The sequence below is a fragment of the Chiroxiphia lanceolata genome, chromosome 5, assembly GCF_009829145.1.
Source record: "Chiroxiphia lanceolata isolate bChiLan1 chromosome 5, bChiLan1.pri, whole genome shotgun sequence".
Classification (NCBI taxonomy): Eukaryota; Metazoa; Chordata; class Aves; order Passeriformes; family Pipridae; genus Chiroxiphia; species Chiroxiphia lanceolata.
Window position 1 is genome coordinate 34,072,556 of NC_045641.1, and position 22,498 is coordinate 34,095,053.

Genomic DNA, 22,498 nt, shown 5'->3' on the forward strand with positions numbered 1-22,498 from the left:
CTATTTTTTATTGCCTGTGTTTTTCCTTTGATATTCCAGAGAAGCTTTTGGAATTACAATACCATGTCAAAAGATTTGAATACTTCTGTGAGGTTTTTGCCTTGTTAAACACTTTAAAAACAGAGGATTAAAAATACTGCTAAGCAGGTATCCAAGTGCAAGACTGCAAACTTACACATTTTTGGTATTATTGTGGTAGTTCAAAACCAAAGCAAAACATCACAGCTCAAAAAACCCCACACTTTTTTTTTTGCTTAGGATTTTAATGCTCTAGGAGAAGGGCTACTTTCCTGGTTTGGATTGTTTTGTTTTCCATTGTAATGTTTTCCTTTTATCTACTGAACATTTTGGCTGGCTGATAATGTGGCAGAACCCTCAGAACAAAAAAACAGAGCATTTATGCTCTGCTTATGCTTTCACTGATTTTCATCAACGCTTTGAGAATATTTCTATGACTCCTTAGTTCCATCCTTGATACATTTGTTTGCTGCCAACCCAGAGGAGTCTGCAAAGCCATTCTTACCAAGCAAGAGTCATGGAGCTGGCTTTTCCGCAGAACTTACACAGGAAAAATGCTGAAGTTGATGATTCAGTTGTCTTCTGTCAATTCCTGTTTCTAGAAAATGGCTGAGTTTTGGCAGCTGGAATAAGTTCAGACAACTTCCATACCTTGAGCAAGCAGGCATTGACTATATTTTGAGATTTGTGAGCAATTACTGAACTCCAGCTTTAGACACAGTCCAGTGGGTATTATCAAAAGATTAAGTGACAGCTGAATCTGACTACAGCAACATCTGGAAAGCAATATATTAGCACTGCCCTTCTTTCTCATCATGGAATTCCCCTGCCTCCCACCTTGAATAAAAGTATTGACACTGGATTTCTTTTTCTAAAACAGGTGACTCCTTTAGCCTCGTAGCAGCAATTTTCTTCACAAATATGGCTTGTTCTTAACTAATGGAAGACTGCTACCTTCCTTGCTGAAGGAGAAATAGTTATGCAGCAATGCAAATACAATGCAGAAATACTTGTTTTAGTAGCTTGTGAAAGCATCAGACTTAAACAGGTTGAAGGTGTACCAAATCACCTTCCTCTGTAGTTCAGAAAAGTTATGTATATATTTTTAAGCAGAATCATTCAGGGAATTCAACTCTCTAACAGGGATTGAGGTGAGTAAGTAGCATTTATCTTGCTGTTGGCTCACAGTTCCCATTTTGGAAAAAGCCCTTATGTGTGATTTTATTCTTCCTCTTTCCCAGAGGCAGAACACACTGCTCTTAATTATGAACAGCAGTTTCTCCATTGTGCTTTTTGTTAAAGTTTTCCATCTATTCACCTACATCAGTTTCCAAGGAATTCTGAGCAAGTACAGTTGCATTTCAATTTGTCCTCTCACCTCAGTGTTTCTTCCTGGTGCAAAGCAGTCAAGTGTTATCCTGCTAGACGCTGTATATATGGTTCCCTGTGACCATATGAAGTAGCCATTGTTAGGCAGCAGGGCAGTAAAGCAGAGAACAGGCTTATAAAACAGGAATTCAGTCCTTAGACATGTGACACAGCTTATTCCTGTGGAAAGGTTTAACTCAAGCTCAGTAACAAAGTTAGGAAGTTTGAGAGGCAGTTTATTTTTTCTTTCTCCAAAAGTGCAGCAGTGAACAGGGTCCTCTGGAAGGGCACTTTCTAAACAGACATTCAAAACAGCAGAAATATGCTCACAACATGCTACAGCAAAGTATGCTCACATACAGAGAGAGTAATACAAAGAAAATTAATTTTAATCAAATCACAACAAATGAGAGCTGTTTCATTATGTTGAAATATTGTATTCAGCTTGTTGAATCAGTCTCAAATTTAACTTTATTGAAAAGGTATTATAACCTGCTTTGGCTGTGTGCTTCCATGCATGTGTCCCTGTTACAGCTTTATTCCTCAAAATGAAGTCCAGTTTACTGGGCTGATGCTGGGTAAGCATGTACTAGCTGTATTCACTTATGCTGAAGTGATGATAATGTTTTTTTGTTTAGGGTAACATAATGAAGTTATTAACTGCATTTCTCTCTGTATAGTATCTACCTTACCAGATCAGATCACTAAAAGTTCACAGCTCTACTTTCACTAATAATGATGTTTAAAAAAGTAAAAAAATTATCACGTTTTATCTAAACCCAACTCTGTACCAGTAAGGCCCTTTATTTAAAACTGTACATTTAACATGAATGCCTTTGGTAACGAGGTACAGGTACAGCCATAGTCATAACATATGAAATGGAATATCCCAAAAGACCATTTAGTTTTAAAATAACTTAGTTGGGAATTAGATCTGAGTAAGAGTCAAAGTTCCTTCATAGTGGTTTTTTAATCAAAGATAAGAATTAACACTGTTCATTTGAGGCTGTTATGCTTTATGGCAACAGTTATTGAGCCTCATTATAAAATGCTTTACAGGTATGTGCAGATAGCAAGAGTATTAATTTGGGTAAAACATCTGGTTACTCATACTGAATAATCTACATCTGCATCAATTCTGTCAATTTTCATATTACTTATTAGGCAAAAAGTAAATTTCAAAAGAAAGTTTCCTTCTTATGGCTTAAGATTGCTTTAAGAAAAGACTGTAAAAGAGTTACACATCTGTATCCATAACAAAGTTGTTTTCTATTAAGGACCAACAGAATGCACATTACTTGCACTAAAACTTAATCCAAGCAGAAACTTGACATATGACCCAGATTTGCTAGAACTGTTGAGGATTTAATGTGCAGCAGTCAATATATTTCACACTAGCCTCCATACCACTACCAAAACAAAATTTAAACAAAGAACAAGTCTAAGTTGCTAGAATTCTCTGAGCAAAACACTACATACATGAGCTTTAGGTTTAGCTCAGTGTGTAAGAGAACACTTGAAAACAACTTTGGGGTTTTTTCTAAAGACAAAACAGTTTATGAAGGATACCAATGGGCAATGCTAAGGCTTAACAAACAAAAAACAGGATAAAGCTATAGTTGTAGTTAAGGAAAAAAAAACAACAGTCCTGAGTATTTGAAAGCATGGAAGTAGTTTGCATATCCAAAAACTTCTGTGTTCATACAGATGCTCCAGCTGAAAAGTTACCTTTCAAGCAATTTTTTTCCCCTCAAAATATTTGGTCACTTTTAGAGATTTGAAGTAAAAGGTCTATAATATCTAACCTGGAGACCATCACAGAAGTTTGCAACTATAAGCTACATGAAGGACAACTGGGGTGTGCACCTTCACAGTTTTGAAAGTCATACTTTGTTGCCTACTTAATGATTACCTACTACAAGGTATTATGTGACAGAAGTTGAAATAATCATGCTCTACTGGGGTAAGAGATGTGAAATAACTAACTGAAAACTAAATAATTTCACCACACTTTGTTTGACAAGGGAACAATTATCTTGCTGATAACAGTTTATTTGCCCACAAGCAACAGGAACTTGTCTTGCAGAAGATCCACAATTCAGTGTTTCCAGACAGTGTTTTGCCAATGAATCTTTACAGAAGTTGTACGGTAATGGAAGTTTGGGTGTTTTTCAAGATTTAGAAAGACACTCAAGTTTGGGTACATGTGATGGCTGCATTTCAAATAAGCCTAATCAGAAGGCTGAAAAGACAGTATACTTGCAGAAGGAAACAAAGTGATTTCTGAGGTGTAGACCTTTGGTGTGAAGGCCGCTCATTGCAGGTTCCAAGTAGTCATGTCTCAACCAAAAAGCAACTCTGTGAAGCACTTAAACTGCCTAAAATAGCTCTCTTAGCCTAATGTCTAGTAAGCAATGATTCTGTGATTTACTTTTAGCTAGTTTGCTTTCAAAATAAATTACCTTCAAGACTCTAATCAACATAAGATGTTAGACAATTTAAGACATCTGGAAGTTAAAAACAGATCAACTCTACTGTGGTGCCCTGGTTGTTGGATTTTGTTTATTTTAGTATTACTTCTGTTTGTGTATTAAAAACAGACTTAAGAGTTAGCTCAAAGCACAGGCACACTTGAATACTTACTAGCCTCAACACTCTCTTGTTTAAACTCTCTACGAAGCCTATCTTAAACAATAAGAGTTTTTTCAGTACCCCATTCCAGCATTTCAAACTAAAAGGAGCCTGACATTACATTCTTGTTTGCAAGCTACCAAAGCTGTCCTACAAAATTCATTGGTCTCATCTGAAGTTGTCTCACTGAAAGAGACTACTTAGCAAACATTTTAATTCTGCACAAGACACTTGCTAGTCAGATCCTACAGTTTTGACTAATGCCTTCCTACTCTATTTTGGGCTAGTTTGCTATTGTCATTAACAGCTTTGAGCTCGATACAGGAAACCTATAATAAAGTCTATGACACTGAATATGGGTGAGCATTACTGTGCAATAGCACCTGCCTATCTAACCTGACTCAAATACACACTTACTGATTTTTTAGAACAAAATAAACTGTTCAGATTCATAGGCATAGGTATACCTCTGTGCCTGTGATATGAAAAGGTACTTGAAAGACAAAGGTGATAATCAACTATTTGAGCAAGACAGATTAGCTGTGTCTAACGATTTACAGTTAGAGTTCAGCTGTAAAATATACATATTGCACAAGGCAACCAGCTAAAGACAAGGGGTTTTCTTCCAAACAAGGTTTGAAAAGCCCATTAAAAGTCTTCCAGCTGTGATCAGCAAGAGTTAACAGAGACAGACCTGCTGCAGCCACTGGAGAAACTGGTCAGTAGGAGCTGATTGCAAGAGGCTCTTGATGGTCTTATAAGGACTGTGTAGAAAACCTCCGAGCACGTATGCCGTGATTGCTGAACATGAGCCGTGGGTCAAACCTGTACCTATAGGAAGGAACAGTCAAGCGTGAGCTAGTTCTCCTGCAGTGACCAGCACTTCTAGAAAAAGCTTATTGCTAGAATAGCTCTGGTACAAGGCTACAGGAGTAGTTGCTTTCTCAACTGTATGCAGTAGCAACAATTTCTGTCTATAAGGAGTCTTAGGCAACCAAGGAGTGGATGGTCTCCAAAGAAATAAATAGTAGCTACAATGTACCAACAGCCTACAGGCATGTATAACAAACATTGAGGAACTGCATTCTAACAAAGCTTTGCTGCCCCGAATTACAAACTTCTGTAGCACAACTGTAAGGACATTTTAAATAGTGCTTAAAAAAGCTTTGGTGTAAATGATAACTGACTGAGTTCTGAGGTAAGAAGTGCTATTTACTTACAAAAACTGACTAATACATACAGCTTAAGTCCTGCAGGAAATGTTCTTGCTAAGAGCATCTCCAGGACCAGTCAGAGCAAGTATTTGGAAAATGCCTGCCTGTAGAAACCAGCAGGCAAATCCAAGGTCACTGTCTCTGACTAGTCAGCACAGCTGTACTCTTCAGCTGTTCTAAGTCAACAATGGTTGACAACATTAAAGTAGTAGTATTCATACCATCAAAGTTATGTTTGGTAAGTTAAATTAAAATAGAGATTAAGTATTAAAAAAAATAGAAGCATCAAGAAAATGTCTCTATTAAACAGCAGTACTTACATCAATAATATATTCCATCACAAATACCCTCTATAAAAGCTTAATTTAAAAAATATACAGTTATATTTAAAAGTATTATAATAATTAAGTGGAGCAGTGTTTACCCGGGATCAAAGACACCTGGTGTTCGGCAAGTTGCTCCTGAACAGGACTGCAGCATCATTAATCTATAGTTCATCTTTTCTAGAATTTCTTGATCAATTGTTTTAGCAATGTTATTGATCTGGTGTGGATCTGCAGTCAAGTTGTACACTTCCACAAACACCTGTAGAAGAAAGTTCTTGCACTGTATTAAGTCCTGAATGCTAATTAATATTTAGTCATATTATTTGGGAAAAATGCTTTATGGTAGCACAGTCTCAAATGTTATTTTGAGCTCCACTGCAGCAGCCCCACACATAAGGTATGTTTAGCCATGCAGCTAAGTGGTCAAAGACAGTGTGCAAGCAAAGCAGAAGTGTTGAAGTAACACAGTATTGTTGGAAAAGTTTTCACTTTCACGTGAAGGACTCACCTGCTTCACTGTAGGTTCTTTTCCAACACATAAATGGAACCTGTCTTATGACTGTAAGACCGCAGTAAAAAACCAAGGCTAAGCTGGCTGTCTTTTCACTAATGGATCTCAAAATACACAATTTTATGACCATCACATCACCGTTCTAGGTTCATCAGATACTCAGAGCTGTCAGACCCAAACAGGTGTCCTGACTTCATGTACAAAATATGCTGAACATAAGTATGCTATAGCCACAAAAAAGAAAAGCTTATTCTGTATGTGTGTGCTTTGAGGTTTGTCTGGAGGATTTTAGGGCAGATTTGGTTTTTGGGACATTAAATCTCTAGACCATTCCATGGGACAAATACTGGTCAGACATATGTCAAGAATTCAGCTGCTGTTTTGTCTGTGCTAGAGTAGGAGGCCTGACCGCAGATGACATTGATAAAAATTGGCCGAGTTGTGTCTAACACAGATAAAGACATATCTGGACAGACTTTGGCTGCAGGCTTTCTTACAAGGTTCACTGCAAGGTCATAAAAGTCACATTGCTGCACCTTCCCAATACTGTTGGTCTTACTTTAGCTAACCCAAGTAAGCAGTGACCCAGAAATGCCACAGCCACACCTCCTAAGTAGAAAAAAACCAAAGTGACATGAAGTGTAATATTGAATCAACTTTGGAGTCTACTTTTACCAAGAAAGCTGCAAAACTTATTTAACTTGATCATGAGTTGTCAGAAAGCGGAAGAACAAAGGGCGGGGTCTGCTAATTGGCATTTTGGTCTCCTGTGCAGTTTTTCACACTAACTGCAAAAGCATCTTGTGGGATTTACTCCCCTGGTTTAAGTTGCTCATTGTAGACCACCATAAAATGTGTTTGTGGTGCACAATTACTGGGGATACCTGCTGTTCATGCTGTTATTGCACATCTGCTGACAATACAGCAGATCTGTGACCCAGCTGCCTCAAACCCAACATGCTCTAGAAATAGAGCAGCTGTGTGCAAATGGGCACAAGTAATGATCAGCTGTGTAACACACCACCTTTTGTGTGTACAGTGTGTGCTCCCCTAGTGAGATCTGCGCAGTTTATGAAGGGGGGACACTAGGTCCTTTATATCCAAACAACTTATGATAAGCACAGTTGTAACTTAAGTACCCAAACAAACGAGTAATAGAAGAGAAATTATTAGCCTGGAATTTCAATTCTTCACAGGTAAAAGAGTTGCAGCTGAACATAAACACACCAGAGGTACAGTGGAGCAGAAAATATTTGTAGAGAAGAGACTGCCATATGGAACTAAGCTAAGAGAGAGAACTGAACCCAGTCCAGCAAAGCTCCCTGAGAGGCTGTTAGGTAATACCAGAAGGTGATAATCAGAGTTTAGGCCTCACTTCCTTCCCACACAGCCCCTTTTTTTTTTTCTTTTTCCCAGAACCTCACTACAGTTTTGGTCAAACATTCTCACCAGGAGATAACTTTACCCTGCAAGCAATGCTAGTCTGCTTTTCAGGGTACTTCACAGAACCCTTGAGAGCTGATAAGACAGACACGCAGCTGTGAACAGCTGACATCTGCTAGTCAGACAGACTTACCTCCCGGTCATCAAACTCACAGTACTGCAGATCCCAGGAAGTTGACAGTGTCCTTACACAAGCATACGTGTTGTTATAGGAATCTTCACAGACGCAGTCTGGGAAGCAGTGCTGTGAAGTGAGCAGTGAACAAAAACTTCAGAGCAGGAGAAGGTGAACTAGCAATCCTTTTCCTAGAGGCTATACTATACTCATGCCAACAGCAGTTAACTGACAAACACCCAGATCTTAATTTAATACACACAAGTCTCCACTGGGGAGTTTAAGCAAAAACTCAGCTCTTCTGAATTTGAGAAAGTATTATTGGAGCCAGTATAATTAAGTGCATTATGTACAGGAAGCTAAGGTACATACACTGAACAGAACAGCACAACACACTACTAAAGACAACACCAAAGACATGCTTTACTTGGGTAAAGCAAAGCAAACCTGCTTTGATTCAAAAAGAGTAGCTAGTGACTTTAATAGTCACAGACAAGAATTGTGCAACAAGGTCACTGCAAGTTTAGAAAGAACATTTTGTCACTGCCACACACTTGGCTAAGCCCAGACCTTCCTGCATCTTTCTCCAGCCCTGGGGCCCAATAGATTCCTGTTGAAAGAGTTTCTGTGATCTCCACGGTCATATGGAGATGTTAGTTCCACATGGCTGGCTGGATGTCTCCCTCCAATTCTCAAATGCTGCAGAGGACCTACAGAGCTCCAACTTACCAAGACACTTGGATTACGTACAGAACCACGTTAGCCCATACAGCAAACAGGTTTAATTCAGCAGCTATTTCCTAACATTAACAGATCTTGTCTTGCTTACTGTGACTCCAGGTCCTAGGCCAGGACAGGTAGGATCACTGCCATTGTATCCTTCTCCTTGGTACTCCACCAGGAAGTCTGATCTCCATGTGACATTTTTGTCTCCTCTCTACAACAAGAGGTTAACACAACTTAGTATCTGCTGCACTGTGAAACAGAATAAATTCTCCATGCTTGGTATAACACTAACACTTCCCACTGCTTACAAGGCAAAGTCAGTCTTAAATAATTGACTTTGAGGTTAGAATGTCTTGTGTAACTGGAAGACAAGAATTCAATTCCAAAAATATTAGTACACCTTCTTGTGAGGGTTTAAAAATACTATCTTCAATTTATAAAGGATCATGCAGTAATACCAAGTAGGAGCCACATGGCCAGATATTACCATCCTGCAGACAATATCCCTGTAAACAAGGCTGTTTCTCTTTGATTTATATCACACTACCACAACAGATGCAAAAAGATACCCCAGCCATAAGAAAAGATAAACACCTTTAAGAAATAATTAAGTTTTAAGCTGGTCAATTTGTAGCTGCATTTTAAAAGACAAAGGAGATGAAACTGTAAATTTAATATACAGAAGCATCTCAGCCATATGCAGCAAAACACAATTTCAGTTTTGATTCCATCAGAGTTTAAACTAGGTGCTTTTTACCTGCTTCTGTCTAAAGAACAGCTTAAGGTTTTGGATACAAGGTTTTAAAGCAAAGCACAGTTTTAAATCTGGATGATCTTTCCAAGCTTACTTTCCAAGTAAGCTGCCTTCAATTTATAGACTAAATTTAATTAAAACTAAACAGATCAACTGCAAGCAGCTTTATTTAAATAGGCTTCTGCTCACCTATTGGAAAGGTCAAGTTTACTTTGTAAAACCACATGCATTTTTCCAGAGTTTGGCAGGAAACACTAGTTCTACTGAAAATGGAGTCAAACTAAAGATTTAATAAGAACAGTCTGCTGTTCTCCTATGTCTATGCAGAGAAATGCTAAGAAAAGGGGAAAGAGGATGCAAGGTGGAAACAACTCACAGGCTTCAAAATAGAAATTACTACAAATGGCAGGATTAGCCAAAGGATGAAACAACTTTCTATTATAAAATGATCGCAAAGTTGTACTGCTTATGAAAATACATCTGTATTTAAACAACATACCTACTTTTTCCACTAATCTATGAACATCCCATGTGAAAATTATATCAAGGGAAGAATCTGGGTTATGAGTTAAGCTAGTCTATCAAAGGAAGTAGTATTCACTTTGAAGAATTACCACTGCAAGAATTATCGTTACTATCCCTGTTCATCTACTTACCAACAGTGGCAACAGTGACATCCCATCCATCTGGGTTTTATTCAAGTCATATCCCGCAATATCCAGAATAGTGGGACCCAAATCAATATTTGCAACAAGCATCTGCAGAGTGAGAAAAACGTAACTTCAGAAGATCAGTATCTAACAGATGTAATAACAGGACTTTGGTATTACAAGTATTTGTAAATTTAGGTACATCTAAACACTACAATTTCATCTTTATAGGCTAATGGACCCAGTGACATTCAAAAAGCAACAGTAGGTACTTTGGAAAGTGAGTTCAAAATTCATTTCCTCTGTAGCTTGCAAGTGCTTAATTTCACTGACTCAAGGAAGAACAGACAGCTTTTTATAATGAGGTCTCTGCACTTCCTACCACTGTGTATTTAATTTCATATATATATATATATATATATATGCAGGAGGATAAACTATTACCTGAAGTTGATAACTGTGAAACAATATTAAAAATAGATCTATACTCTTGATTTCACTTCTTTCTTACCGTGTTTGTCTGATTTGGTTTTACCCCTGGTCCTCGAACTAGCAGTGGAACTTTGATATCAAACTCATAAAGCTGCCGTTTGTCTATTGGCAAAGAAAACTGGCCTATACAATAGAAAGATGGAAAAAGTTAAATGACTTCTTGTTTCACATTTTACAAGTCTTGTGTTACATAGAATCACAGAATGGTTGGGGTTGGAAGGGACCTCAAAGATCACCTGGTTCCAAACTCCCTGCTGCAGGCACATAATTACCAGCAGCCAATTTTTAAAGAAGTCAGAAGAGGTTCTTAACCTGAACTACATTAACAAACTGGAGGACAGGAACAGACAACTCCAAAGTATAAGCCATATCTTAAAAAGTTTAAGAGCTTACATACTGCACTTTTAGTTGTACAAAATGATACAGATAGGTCCTTCAACAGATTTTTATCTTATGCCAACTCTTCCTACAGGACATAAAGACCCTTCCTCCATTTCTGTTCTAATTTTATGTATACCAGGATACACTGGTAGAGATTAATGCTGAAAACCACAACCAAACAAAACCCAACCAAACTATAAAATTACCAAACACCCCACACTGCAGCTCCAGATTGTTTTGCAACTCAAATCAGTACTTCTGTCTACAGTTTTCTACAGCTGCTTTTCCATTTTCTGGAGTGGTCATGAGGGTGAAATGTTACGTGATTCCTGGATCTTCACAAATATTCAGTAAGCAGTAAAAATTTTACCAGTGTGGAAGCCATTGTCTGATGTGTAAAAGATATATGTGTTGTCTAATTCTCCATTCAGTTCCAGTTTCTTCACTAGTTTCTCTACCAGATCATCTACTGACAGCAGAGTTTGCCACCTATACAGAAAAAGCACTTCATATTAGAGTATGAAAAATTTAGAATAACTCTGACTGCAGGTAGGCCGTTCATATCCAGTTAACAGTGTATGCACTGTAATTGAATTATTTTGCTTACAAATTCTGAAAGCAAACTTCATAGACTACTACACTATTCTTTTTGAGGCTGCAATTAAAGATAGAAATAAGATTGTTTGTCTTGAGTTCTTGTTAATTTCATTTTGTAGTGTCTGCAAAAGACACCAAAATGCCGATTACTTCTTATCTGGAGACAGTGAAGACCAACTTTGAAGCAACACTGTGGCAAAGAGTCACTTATCTCCTGCAAGGTCAGTTGTTATTAGTTCTTTATATGTAGTTTAATATTAAAATGCAAGACTGCCATGAATTCAGTTGTCTATAAGAGATACTTTCTGTCTGAAAACTATAACAGCTATTTTGTATTATTCATGTAATGTCAGGGTCCATTATTTCAGGGTATCTAAAGCCTTCAATAGCTACAAGTTCTCTTTTACTTTGTCATGGGGTTTGCCACTGAGAGAAGCGACTGCTTCCATAAGCTTCCTCAGACTAGTATTATGCTGAATTAACTACAGCTATTCAATACTCGGATGCTGTTTTCTCCAGGTTTTATTTAAGATTTTGTTGCATAATTTTACCTTCAGGTTTTATAAAGCAAGAGCCTAAAAAATCTTGGTTTTCCATCTCCAAAGTCCCTGATAACTGCTCAAAATGAAGTTCAACACTTAAAGTTAAACTGATGTTTATTTCAGAACTTTTCAAGAAAATACACCTGCAGTCAAAGCAAACGCTCTTCATTTCTATTAAAAAAGGAAACAAGTCATATCTAGACATTACTCCCCACATCCCCTTTTATAAAAAGGAATCAAGCACCGCCCTTGGCGAGGCAGGTATTCCCATGTAAGACTACAAGCCGAGGTTAATAAATCAGATTAGCTGGCAGACAGATCAATCACATTCGATGTACATTACGCAAGAATCCAGAATTAAGCGAAGTAGAAGGTAAGGCCATTTTTTAAATAAAAACCTCTAGTGCACTGAAAGAAAAGCAATAGAAAAACAAAGTGTGATTGGTCTTTTTTGCGATAAATAGTGGCACCATTTGTGAGTAAAATATTTCTGAAGTCAATGACAAGTTCACTTGCAAAAAGTAAACAAAGTCAGATTGGCTGAGACAGATACCAGAGAACTATTAGAGGTAATATGATTTTCATTGTCAAACTTACTACAACTTTTTTAAAAACCCACACATTTAAAAAAAAATAATTACAAGTTCTGATCAGAAACCTTTGACAACAAGAAAATTCTTACCGCTTTCTATAAGCATCATCAAGAAACTGTATTGAAGAGTTAGTCATTGGAGTCTTCGCTTGTCGAATTAACCAGTGCTTGTTCTAAAGGGAAAAAATAGAAAAGATTAGTGTAGGAGAGAAATATCAGGTTTTAAATCTTTCTTAGACCAATTAAAATAGAAATTATTCCTGTGAAACAGCCAGGCAATGCTACCAAACTGACCTGACTCAGATTTTACATGAACCAACAGGGAAGACCAAAGTTTCAAGAGCAGAATGTATTACATTATGCTCAGCCCTTGATGAGAAGAAAATAGCTGTGGATCTTTTCAAAGCAGTTCAGGGAAGAAAACTGTGAAAGGATTTAGGAAGGCTCTCATAGAGGTAAAAGTGTGATAGCCAGACAGGTCTGATGAAAACAATCTAAAGTATTGAGCATCATTGTAAGATTGGGCTTGGTTGTCAGAGTGATGGACCTTTGGGACTAAGATTAGTGAACATCCTAACGAGTAGAGAGGTGGGAAGAAACTCCTGTATCAAAAGCAATTGGAACTACTTAAGTCATAGACAGGGAAGGACAAATATCTGTAACAGTGCCACTATCAGATTCTCGGCAACCTATGAACTTGGGGGCGGGATATTAGGGAGAGGAGCAGAACATTACCATTTTATTTGGATTTTGACTTCAAAACAGGAGCATTTATTTAGCTGCAGCATCATCGATTCTTCTAGCTGGATCCCCAACTTTCAGAAACAGCCCCTCCCTTTCTCCCCTCATCCACCCCCCACGAAGTAATGAAGAGTATGTAATTCATATAAAACATGATACTCCCACATTGAAGCACCAGTCTGAACCGGGTCATCTACTGTACAAATACAAGAGAAGGTCTGTTGTGAACAACCTGAAGGTTAATATTAGTGGGAATCAAAACAAAGAAGAAAGTCATGTCAATGCAGCTTTACACTTTTACATTTAGTAGGTCAGAGATGACCCACACATCATCCTCAGCTTGAGCCTGTATTTAGCTGGTCCCTCCTCTCCGTAGAGCCTCTTGTTATGCAATTTCCCTTCTGTCACAAGCAAATGACTCTGAATGAGCTCAGGCTTTAGGGACTCTCAACAAAGTGACTCATCTCCTGCAACTATTCAGTTCCCGTTTTTTGTTCTTGACAATCAAAGGAAAGACTTTTAGCATGAAGACTTAATGCCATGTCCACTTTATTTTAATTCAGTTGTATTCAGATTCTCTTTTAAAGTAGTTGTAAAACAATTTTCTGGTGAGACACCATGTCACTATCTCAACAAGAAACACAGCATAATCAACACCAAACATCTGGGACTTGTGTGTTGGCTGAGAGAGGAAAAAGGGAATACATCACAAATCTTATCTCCAGCTCAGCAGAAGTTCTTTTGAGAACAGAGGAGCTGGCAACATCACCTGTGCACCAGCCACTTTTCACAAGGGGTGTGTTTAGGACAGGTGCTTCATAAGGCTGGACAACTCAGGCAAGGAAGTCAACTGCAGTAGAATCCTCCTCTTTCACTTGAGTATTTTGTTTTTCCTACCTTTCTCTGAAATTTCAAAAACTTCACACAGGACCTAAACACCTTTGTGGATTTCAATAAACTTCACACTGACTCAGTGTCCTCAAATCTGCTTCCCTGTCAAGTGTCTCAGCATTTACATACAAAGCTGTCCACCAGTCCTGCTGCCTCTCTATGTTCCATTCTCAGAGAAATTTTAGGAGATTGAGACAGTATACCATATATTGCCAGCAGAATCTGAACACAGCTGTGCTCCGATTTTGCCTGAAAAATAATGCATGCAAGAGAAATACCCAACACGTATCTTAACTTCTCTCTTAGATAAAACACTCATTTGGATATTTAACAGTCCTGCTTGGGAACCCAGACAGCTACCCATCATTCCCTACAGTTCATAGATGAGGATCTGAAGCAGAAATTCAAGTCAGATTCTGAGCAGTGATGTACACAAGAGCTTAACTCCTATTTTTCATGCAGAGATTCTGCCTAAATGGCTCCTTTTAGTAGCCCTTGCCCATACACTGCATAAGGAAGCGAGGCAATATTCATTTAGGAGTCAAGACTGTACAATGCAAGACTGTCCAGCAAGCATTACAACATCAGTGAGGATCTGAGCCTATGTACATGTTTACTGCTACTGCAGGAATCACGCTTGCCCTAGAAAACAGTGAAGCTCAAAGAAGAGTTAGGTTTCAAGACTACAGCGCTGCCAGCTGCAGAAATGCACATTGTTAATGACCTTAGCTACTGTGTCTAGGAAGGAGGGTAATGCTACTCTGTTCCTATAAGAAAACTGCTGTTTCCACAGATATTAATTACCAAACATTAAGCCTATTGTTTTGCTTTGTGTGATACAGGCATATGCAGAGCTTTTGCACCACATAAGGGAGCTCCACACTGTATACTAGCTGCTGACTTCACTGACCAAGTTATTTCTAAGTCACTATTTTAAAAGCACTCAATTATTACAGTAGTGGAATCTAAGCCAAAGTTCAGGATCCTTTTACAAAGGAAAAGATCCCAGTCTGATTCTTACTCTCTAGTTTGAAACTTAAAAAGTATGGCTGAAGTATTTATTACTGCCTGCAGCCCTTTTCTCCCCCTTCATTCATGTTTTTATATCATACTGATAAGTACATGGTCATTTTGCAAGCTACAATCCACAGCAAAAACCAAGTTTCATTCTGTATCACATGAGTCACAGTGACCTTAGAAGAAGTACGACTGGGCTCCTGATAGGCATTTAAGCAATGTTATCTCTCAGTCTTGAGATTAGAAGCAAATCTTGAAGTGAAATAATTGAACACTGAACAGTAGTGGGTTCTATATTTTAAACTACTTGAATCAAAAATACAAAACTTCCGTAAATTAGGTATCTCACCAGATGAACTGTGAATTTCACTTATTGGCAGAGTAAATTGCAGCAGATTAGTGTGAGCTAGACCACAGCTGGCCAACTTTGCTGGCAGTGGAAGATACTGCCCTGTCCCAAGGATGTCTGAGTTTGTAACATTAGGCTCAGTAATTCTGTTTGCAGGTTATTTCAACAAATGGAAGTTCTCAAAGTCCTTAGTGACCCTGGGGCCTGTGGTTCATGATTTCACTAAGTCCTCTGGTTAGTCTGACATGCTTGTCACCTCAGGGCAGCTTTGCCATGAGCTCAAGGAATGGACCACCCATCCACACCAGCAGATGTGCGTAAGGAATTCAAGGCTCTCAACATTCTTCACCCGAGCCTTTGAGTAGCATACTACCTGTGTGTTCTCCTGAACTCCTGGGAATAAGAAAAGAATTTTTTAAGAGCTTCACAAGAATCTGGAAATTGGACAAGGAATTCACTTTTTTCCATTTATCAGCCGTAATTCCATTGTACTACCATATAATTTTGTCACTACATTTTTTATTTACAAGATATTGGTACACAAATATCTTAAAAATCACAATAAATGTATCTGACCCTGACAGACTGATCAGAATCATTAAAAATCAGTAGTCATGGTACTGGCCTATTCTCACTGTTTAAACCATCAAGTTAGGGCACTGCTTACTGCTCTCACAGAAGTAGAACAACCTATAGAGATTCTTGCTAGTTAGCTTACCTTGCCATAAATATTAAAATAGTTAGCTTACCTTTCCATGAATATTAAAATTGCTGTTTCTTGGTGCACTGACATTCTGAAAGCTCTTCGTATACTGTGGAGCAGGTGTCCAAGGGGAGTGTGGTGCTGGGGTTGAGATCATCATAAAGAAAGGTTCGAAATTAGATTTGTACTCTAAGAAGTCCAATGACATGTTGGCCTGCAAAGTGTTGTTGGAGGAGAGAAGTCATGCCTCAAAGGAAAACAGTAAGTACTTGAAAAATCCAAACTAAACATTCGTAACTCATTTAGAGCTTGGTAATACTGGGAACTTTTAAACTATTTCAAAAACTTACTGTCTGCTCATCTACAAATGTCTAAAACAGCAGCTCATAATTAAAATAATTCCAAGTGCTCAAGTTAAACAAATAATTTCTCCCACACCTCTGAACAACTTTCTGCTTCAGAACTTTGCATTATTGAAACCTGGAAAGCTCATCAGAAGTTTGTGCCTATTCCAAATATCAACAGAATCCACCTAAACAGGTTTTATCAAGTAACATCAGAGCTTTCTTTATTACAATCAGAATCCTTCTGAGGCTTTCAGATGCCACTTGCTGTTTGACAGGCCCCAGTTCAGCAGCTTCAATTGTCTTCAGAAATAGCAATAGTTCTGGGAAATAAAAATGTCAGCCCCACTGTTTATAGCATATGCTCATTCTACAGCAAGCTCCTAGGTCACAAGGGGTGAAGAACAGTGCCAAACCCCACTAGTTCGTGCCACTTCACTGCACTTTCAGTTTCATTTCAGCCTATACACAACTTCAAGCAGCAAGTTAGAACAGATGTTGTGAGTTCCATTTTGGCCTTCCCTTGGTCAGCCTTTAAAATTAAAGCTTCAAAGATATTACTCGTAGATGAGTTCTTCAGCATTCAAATCTTACAGCATTTTTCCTTCCTGTCTGATTAGTATACCCCATTTTGGATATCCTTTTTCTCTCTCTAGAAAAAAACAATACACTAGGAATTCTCGCTCTTCCTTCCTCCTAACTTGTACATCTAAGCAAGTAGGGCTTGACTTCAGTTATATGACAACATAGTTTAGGAAGGATAAGAACCATTCAGAAACCAGTATGATGTAGGTAAACTCATAGAGGTAGCCAACTTTGATTTCATTAGAATCTTAAACTGCAACATGTGAGGACTGCAGTAGAAAGATTCAGGTGCCCTTAGTCAGGACCAGAAAGCTTGTACATCACATCAAGCAACACAGGAACTCTGCACAAGCAATTTATTCCTGTGCACTGCCCAGCAAGTGAATTAAACTCGAACACAGCTCTGAAATGCTGAATACATGTTTGGTAACTACAGGCAGAAAGCAGAATGCAATACACTGAAAATCATAATACACTGCTGTGTCAATACGTAACATACCACAAGTAAGCAGTTTATGCAACAATGACCTGTTGGACAAAATGCTTACGAGCTGCTGAAGGATCAAAAAAACCCAGTACAATGCCAGTAATAGGATAGTCTCACTTCTGGCCTATCAATTCCAATCTAGCTTTAGAGCATGTAAATCTAAATTTAATCAGACAGCTGTTCAGTACCCTAGGAAACATCAATCAGTGCTGTTGCTAGTAAGCAGCTGCCTGTTCTAGCACCCACTGGAATGAAACTCTTCAGGGTCTCCATGAAAGACTACAACACTGCACGAGGAGACATCTCAGAGAAGAACTTTTGCAAGTGCTGCATGTGAGCTCCCAGCAGTACCAACCCATACACTGTAACGGCAAGTCAGATTATGACTCCAGCTTGGCAGGAAGGGGCAACATCCTCTTTTCCCCCCCAGCTGCCACTACTTGCCAAACAGGGCCTTAAGAGAGCTAAAGTAACTCTTCCAACTTTCCTTTAAGTCTTTGAAACCTTTGTTACTTCTCTATTTTAGGAGGGTAAGGAGGCAACAAACTCCCTTGGTCAGCTACACATTGCCCTCTTGTACTATGAAAGACTGATTAGTCTCTAATAATTCCAAGTTATCAGCCTGATGTAGATGGAGATTACAATACACTAACACATCATAATACCTAAGAAACAAAACATGCTGTAAAGCTATCCTTACATGCTTAACTTCCTACTGAAATCTTGGCCCAGTTAATCTGTTACAGAAGTTGCATATATATAATGAAACATATCCTTTTATGAAGTAATTTAAATCACTGCCTATGTGTTCCTCATGCACCCCAGCAGTAAGTATTAACCTCTCAGTTAGGCTACCGGCTGGCAAATGGGCAGCTGGAATCCCTTTCCTCTCCAGAGCTCAAACACAAACCTGTCATGTCTAAATATACTCAGAATCTTGCTCTGCTAATTAATGCCTACCCATCATCACGACAGCATAATTGTGCATGTATGAAGTAATACAGCCTAACAAATTATCATCCCACCCTTCCCCAAGCCCTCAGCATGAGGCATTATCTGCATAAGCAGCTTCTGTACCAAACGTTGCAAAATTTCTTACCAGGACATCTGTCAGATAATCTACGCTGTAGTTCTCGCCATGCCTTCGTGCTTTGCCATTTACTGAAAGAGTATAGTTGTAGTACTTTGAATTTTTCTCCTGCGGAAAAGAAAAGTTATATGGATCTTTATACAAAATAACATGTACATTGATTACTTGAAGTAATTGAAGTGAGCTGCCCACAAGCATTTGTCAAAAAGGTTATGAGCATTTGCCATAAGGATACTGCAAGAATTCTCAGAAGTTTCCAACACCAAAACTTATTTTGGTGCTATCTCACACTGCTTTGGCTTTACAAACCAGAGTTTTTAACCAGGCACTCAGTAGGAGTAGCCTTTGTGAAAGCCAAGGATCTGATGTCCAACAGAAGAAAAAAGGGAAGAAAATTTGCATTGTTAGATGCTCTTTGCCTGCTCTTTCATGATCAGCAAAGTTAGAATTCAACTAGGATTACAAAACCAAATTGGATTACAAGCAAAATTAAGTACTTAAAAAAAAAGTCACATACCAAAGCATACCAAAAACTCCATCCAGGAGGGACGTGACCTACTCCCCCTGCATCCTCTGCTCCGTACTGCAAAAAGACAGACCATGACTCACAGTTTCAATTAGGATGAATAAAAGCTAGAAATTATGTTTCATATTCATGTGCTTTATTCAATACTAGTCAGAAACCACGTTGGGACAAACTCCATTTCAGAATGGGGAAAAACAAATATATACACATGTAGAGCCAGTTAAAGAAACTAGGGTTCAAAAACTAGAAAGGCAATAACTGAAAGCTTGGTAATCACAAAAAAATTTAAGTGTTATTCCCGTCTCTATTTTCTTGTGAAAACATGTAGAAATCCTGGAGAACATATGGTACGCCATCAGGTAATGAGAAGTTATCAAAACATCTACATGACAATCTTAGGCTTTGTGACAACAGTTCATAAGATATTAGAGAAAATTTCATGTAGACCAACAGCTTCCTTCATTCTCCACAAATGGGGGTAGGACCTAGAAGCAATGCTAGCCTTTTATCACCTCAGTGCCAAATAATCTACAACAAGCAGCCTTTAAGACAGCAAAAAAGGGAAAGTAGCCGCTGAGTCAGTGCCAAACTCAAAACAGAGGGTGCCTCAGAGCAACACAACGGGTTTTCTCAGGGCTGCCCTCTCCCATCTTCATGGCTTGCCTAACTGCAAGGATGGGAGACTGCTGAGTCAAGGGATGCTCAGAGGAAGACGGTTAAGTTTCCCTTCCCCTTGCTGCCTCAGGAACATCAGCAGAAACAAATTTGTGCACTGCTATGAAAATTCACATTCCATTATTCTATTATACCACCAGCATTTTCCACCAAGAGATGCAAGGAAAGTAATGCTGTTAAGAACCCTGTAACTCATATAGCTTCAAATCCAATTTCATCACACAAGAGGAATACCTAATTTTAGAGCTTTCAGTGCTGAATTTTACATCTTACCATAAACTACTAGAAACCATAGGCTAGTTAAAAAGAGAAAAAACCAAAAGCACACATATAAAAGTGATTTAATGATAAAGTGTTGGGTAATTGCTGTAAAGAGCTCTGAAAATATCTGTTCTCCCAATGAATTTACCTCAGTGGACACTTAATTTTTAAAATATCATATTGACTGCTAAAAAGAAAATAGTCCTCTGATGGAAGAGGATATGTCAGTCAGGAATACTGAGACAAATAAATTTTTTTAATGTTATTCTAATATCATGCATGGGCTGGCATTGGTTTGATGGGTTCTTCAGTACCACAGGCCAATCATCTATGCATTTCCTCCAGTCATTAAAATCATCATCTCTAAAAATTAACGCATTTGAACATACTAAAAAAAAGCTTTTGGATTCCATCATTCTTTCAAAATCAACTTTAAAAACATTCTGATACCTACAGAACCTGAATTTAACCAAATCAGAGATCTGAACTTTACATCATATTTATCTCATCTGAGCAAAGGGAAGCATTCATCCAAGTTGCATCATATTATACATTTTGGGGACCCACCAAATAGAAAAATCACAGAATGTTTTAGAAAGATATACAAATGCAAATAAACTGTAACATTAAAAAAAAAAAGGTACAAAATACCTCATTTAAATACTTCCCAGCAAAGAAAGTTTGATAACCACACATAGATTTGAGCAGCGCTGGGAAGGTGTAGGGTTCTTGAATCTTCTGCCATAACTTGCTGCTACAGTTCCCTTCCAGAGTGTTATTAACGACATGATGATTATGTGGATATTTTCCTGTTAAAATGCTAGCTCGACTGGGACAGCAAAGTGCACTGGGAACATACTGGAAAACCAGAATGAAGAGAGATAAGACTGGCATAGTAGAACAATTTTATCTCAAAATTTATAGTTTTTAAATATCAGCTAACAGGTTGATTAAAATGTTCATCAACGTTAAAACCTACTTCTTTCTGGACAGACAGAATTACATTCCAAGTATTTTCACTAATGCAAAGCTACACATGAAACCAGTTTCAGGTCTGCAGCACATGCCCTTCACCCCCTCAATGCAAGATTAGATGTGGTTCTTACACAGGAGCAATTGCCCATTGACTCACTCCACTATTTTAGCCATGGAGATATATTAGAATATGAAAAGAGTGAAACGGATTTTCATCGCGCCTGAAGCTGATGAAGGTTTCAAGTAGCTACTTTTAATGCTTCTCAGTTTGTAATAAAAATATTCAGCCTACATGGCTTTACAGTTAAAGGAAGTTAGCACAAGTGTTTTCAGGAAGTGAAACTTTCCTTCACAGATTTTAACACGGCCTTAAGTTATATTCATTCAGAGACCTAAAAGTAGTTAGAGGTTGAATTTAAAAACCCCTACAACCACAGGTACAGGCTTCATAAAACTATTACCAGCTTTGAGACCTCAGATGACCTGAGATACAGAGTACACAAATGCATGCAACCTCAGAAGCTCAGAGAGTTAATGCGAACACTTACTGCATTTAGGAAGGTTATTCCCATCTGTGCAATGAGAGCATTAGTCTTCTTTAGGGGAGTCTGGAAGAAAAATACCCAAAGAGTGTCAGCTAAAAAGGCAAGGATGCCAGGTAAAGCAGGGGACTTGAAGCAGGCTACGCGAAAGAAGTCCCACCATCAGAGTTTTCAGGCACCACGCAGGCAAGACACTAAGTGTCCTTTCCTTGTTGCCGAGGCCTGGAGCGGCCACAGCGGTTGCGCAAGGTGGGCCCAAGGGAGCAGAGGTGCGGGGAGTTTCCAGGGGTACTCGCAGCGGCTGCATTGGAGACGCCCCAGCCCCGGCCCGATCGAGCTCCAATGGCTCTGCAGAGCAGCTCATCCCACCCGCGGAAGCCCCACCGTGTCGCTCCTTCAGCGGGGCAGTTCGGCCCGAGGCCGCGGGAGCCCGTGCCCGGGATCGGGCCGGGCCCAGCCCACCGCCCCTCGCGGCCAGAGCGACCCCGGCCCCACGCCCTGCCCTGCCCAGCCCCCGAACCCGGTCCCGGCGGCCGACAGCCCCGTATGCGCCTCGGCGGCCGGGCGGCGAGTCCCCCTCTCTCTCGCCGCTCTGCCGCCGGCCCCGCGCCCGCCGCGGCGGGGTTACCATGCCGCCCAGGCAGACATCCTGGTCGTCGGTGAGGATGAGCACCACGTTGGGCCTCCGCGCCTGCTGGGCTGCCCGCGCCGGGCTCAGCACCAGCAGCGCGGCCAGCGCCAGCCCCCTGAGCAGCGCGGCAGGGGCCATAGCGCGGCGGGACGGGCGAGCGGAGGGACGGGACAAGGGGGCTGGTGCCGCTCGGCGCCGCCGCCGGTCCCGGAGCAACAGCGCGCGGGCCCGCCCCGCCCGCAGCATATGACCCAGGAGCGCGAGGGGGGGCGGTGTCACGTGGCCCGGGGACAGCCTCGGCCCCGCCCCGTCGGGCTCGGC

The 22,498-nt window shown here is 39.6% G+C and overlaps 1 protein-coding gene across 1 annotated transcript; it reads right to left on the reverse strand.

Annotated features, from left to right (window-relative positions):
- Positions 1 to 1,601: 1,601 nt before the first annotated feature.
- GNS (glucosamine (N-acetyl)-6-sulfatase) lies at positions 1,602 to 22,381 on the reverse strand. The gene is made up of 14 exons (XM_032688318.1): positions 22,175 to 22,381; positions 21,553 to 21,612; positions 20,681 to 20,887; positions 19,085 to 19,150; positions 18,577 to 18,675; positions 16,108 to 16,275; positions 12,451 to 12,533; positions 11,000 to 11,118; positions 10,268 to 10,371; positions 9,763 to 9,864; positions 8,456 to 8,563; positions 7,645 to 7,755; positions 5,656 to 5,816; positions 1,602 to 4,848 (listed from the first exon to the last, which is right to left on the reverse strand). The coding sequence occupies exons 1-14, from the start codon at positions 22,313 to 22,315 to the stop codon at positions 4,773 to 4,775; spliced, it is 1,605 nt and encodes a 534-aa protein (XP_032544209.1). The 5' UTR covers positions 22,316 to 22,381; the 3' UTR covers positions 1,602 to 4,772.
- Between the last annotated feature and the right edge of the window lie 117 nt (positions 22,382 to 22,498).

Coding starts and splice junctions, on each gene's coding strand:
- GNS (XM_032688318.1), bottom strand. CDS start 22,315: ATGGCCCCTGCCGCGCTGCTCAGGGGGCTGGCGCTGGCCGCGCTGCTG. Junction 16,276..18,576: donor ATTATCTGACAGATGTCCTG/GTAAGAAATTTT, acceptor AACACTTTGCAG/GCCAACATGTCATTGGACTT. Junction 11,119..12,450: donor GATGATGCTTATAGAAAGCG/GTAAGAATTTTC, acceptor TTTTCTGTATAG/GTGGCAAACTCTGCTGTCAG.